This window comes from Sinocyclocheilus grahami, unplaced genomic scaffold (genome assembly GCF_001515645.1).
Source record: "Sinocyclocheilus grahami isolate Dianchi unplaced genomic scaffold, SAMN03320097.WGS_v1.1 scaffold2803.1, whole genome shotgun sequence".
NCBI lineage: Eukaryota > Metazoa > Chordata > Actinopteri > Cypriniformes > Cyprinidae > Sinocyclocheilus > Sinocyclocheilus grahami.
In genome coordinates this window covers 9-2,441 of record NW_015507979.1, presented here as the reverse complement: position 1 = coordinate 2,441, position 2,433 = coordinate 9, and the positions used below count along the sequence as shown (strand labels likewise).

General features: G+C 38.8%; 1 protein-coding gene across 1 annotated transcript in view; it reads left to right on the top strand.

Annotated features, from left to right (window-relative positions):
- Positions 1-956, top strand: part of LOC107575670 (protein NLRC3-like) — a gene marked incomplete at its 3' end in the record, with an annotated part of 2,100 nt that extends 1,144 nt beyond the window's left edge. Inside the window, exons 2-3 of the mRNA XM_016262029.1 lie at positions 3-598; positions 779-956. Coding sequence (XP_016117515.1) covers positions 3-598; positions 779-956 — 774 coding nt within the window. The remainder of the gene's footprint in view (positions 1-2; positions 599-778) is intronic.
- Positions 957-2,433: the final 1,477 nt, after the last annotated feature.

The window sequence follows — 2,433 nt, the reverse complement described above, 5'->3', positions numbered from 1 at the left end:
AGGAATCTGTGATTCATCAGAGGAAAGTCTACAGCTTCATTCATCTGAGCGTTCAGGAGTTTCTCGCTGCTTTCTATGTGTTTTACCATTATGTAATAATACATATTGATGCATTGCAGTTTTGTGATGTGGTACATCATCTGCATAGAGATGCAGTAGATAAAGCCCTTGAGAGTAAGAATGGTCATCTGGATCTGTTCCTGCGGTTCCTGCTGGGCGTCTCACTGGAGTCCAATCAGAGACTCTTACAGGATCTACTGACACACACAGAGAACAGCTCAGAGAGCATCAGGAGAACCACACAGTACATTAAAGAGAAGATCAAAGATGGACATGGACTCTCCACTGAAAGATCCATCAATCTGTTGCTCTGTCTGCTGGAAGTGAAAGATCAGACTCTGTCCAGAGAGATTCAGGAGTTTGTGAAATCAGACAAACACTCAGAGAAGAAACTCTCTCCTGCTCACTGCTCAACAATCGCCTACATGCTTCAGATGTCGGAGGAGCCGCTGGATGAGCTGGACCTCAAGAAATACAACACATCAGATGAGGGGAGAAGAAGACTGATACTAGCTGTGATCAACTGCAGAAAAGCTCTGTGAGTGTTTAAATGTAACAATAAAGAATCATTTTTAAATTGAATTTTAGTTTTGTTGTGCTGACTAATGCATATTGAGTATCATTTGTAGAATGTCTTTGACTAGAGCTGATATTAGCTGATATTATCAAAATACAAACTGTAGAATTATGATTTTTTTTTTGTTTTACTCCGTTTCAGTCTTGCTGGCTGTAATCTCACTGCTCAGGACTGTGAAGTTGTGTCATCAGCTCTACAATCCTCAAACTCTGTCCTGAGAGAGCTGGATCTGAGTAACAATGACCTGCAGGATTCAGGAGTGAAGCTGCTCTCTGATGGACTGAAGAGTTCAAACTGTCAGCTGGAGATACTGAGGTGTGTAAGAAGGATGATGTATTGTCAGTCGGTCATAATGTTGATATGTGTCGGTAGATGATCTGTCTGTGTGTCTGTGGATGATCTGTCTGTGTGTGTGTAGGTTGTCAGGCTGTATGGTGACAGAGGAAGGCTGTGGTTATTTGTCTTCAGCTCTGAGTTCAAACCCCTCACACCTGAGAGAGCTGGATCTGAGCTACAATCACCCAGGACCATCAGGAGTCCAGCTGCTCAAACACAAACTGGAGGATCCCAACTATAAACTGCAGATACTCAAGTATGTGGGACAGTATTTTATTTAATTTGTTTTTAATATTACACTATATAATAATACTGGTAATGCTGTTTAATATCAGTTGAGCAATATAAAGTCAACAGCTGTCGGTTGTGCATCATGCCTACCAGCATGTTTTTAATGGTATTAATCAATGAACAAAACCGCTCTTTATCTTGCAGAACCAAATCAAGTGTTGCACTTGAGAATAGTTTTTAAGGTAGTTGAAGAAGTTGCAACATTTCTACAATGGATTTAATCTTTAGTCTCAATGGCTTCTGTCTGAATGGTTACATTGTTTGCAAAGGGACTGTTTGGAAATCAAAAACAGATTTTTACAGTTGAGGTTATGAGATAATAGAATAAGAAGACTCATAAAAATTCAATTTTTATTTGTTTAATACTGTCCTAATTGAGTTTACACAAGTGACACAGTTTAAACCTTTACGTATGATATGCTGTGCATTGTTACTTGGATGATCTTGTGTTTTGGAATAATTACTCATGAGTTAAACTGCCCAGTTTTCTTCAGGAAATTTCTCCAGACTCTGCAAATTCTTTAGTTTTTCAATATCATCTGCATTTTTGAACCCTTTCCAACAGTGGCTATAAGATTTTGAGATCTGGCTTTTTGGGTTTAATATACTCTTGCTGTGTTCTGGATCCTATTGGTTTTGATTAGGGATGCGCCGATCCGATATTCATATCGGGTATTGGCTCCGATAGTGCCATTTTTCCCGGATCGGGTATCTGTCAGAGAGAGCCGATCCAAATCCGAGATTTTTTTCTTTTTTTTTTTTTCTTCGATTGTGCGAATTATTCTGTGTTACTTCTGAAGCCATACGATAGCTTACTGTGAGCTACATATGAATATTTAAGTCCTTACATTAAAGTTCACACAAACTCTTTTCTCCGCTGTGGCTTTCAGTTATTCGTTCAGCCTTTAAACCCTGGTCACACAGTCATTCATTCAGCCTTTAAACCCTGGTCGCGTTCGATCTCTCCAAGATCATGTGTTGTTCCCATTATACTTGATTTGTAAATACATTTCTATGATGCAAAAAAGACTTTTATCTTCTTGCCGGAGTTTAATGTTGTTTTGTTACTTGCTACCGGGAGTCTGTGAGAACAAAACACGGGTGTAGAAAATAATATAAATAGTTTTTAACGTGCACAGTAACTGAAGTTTAAAACTGTTAAAAGAAAG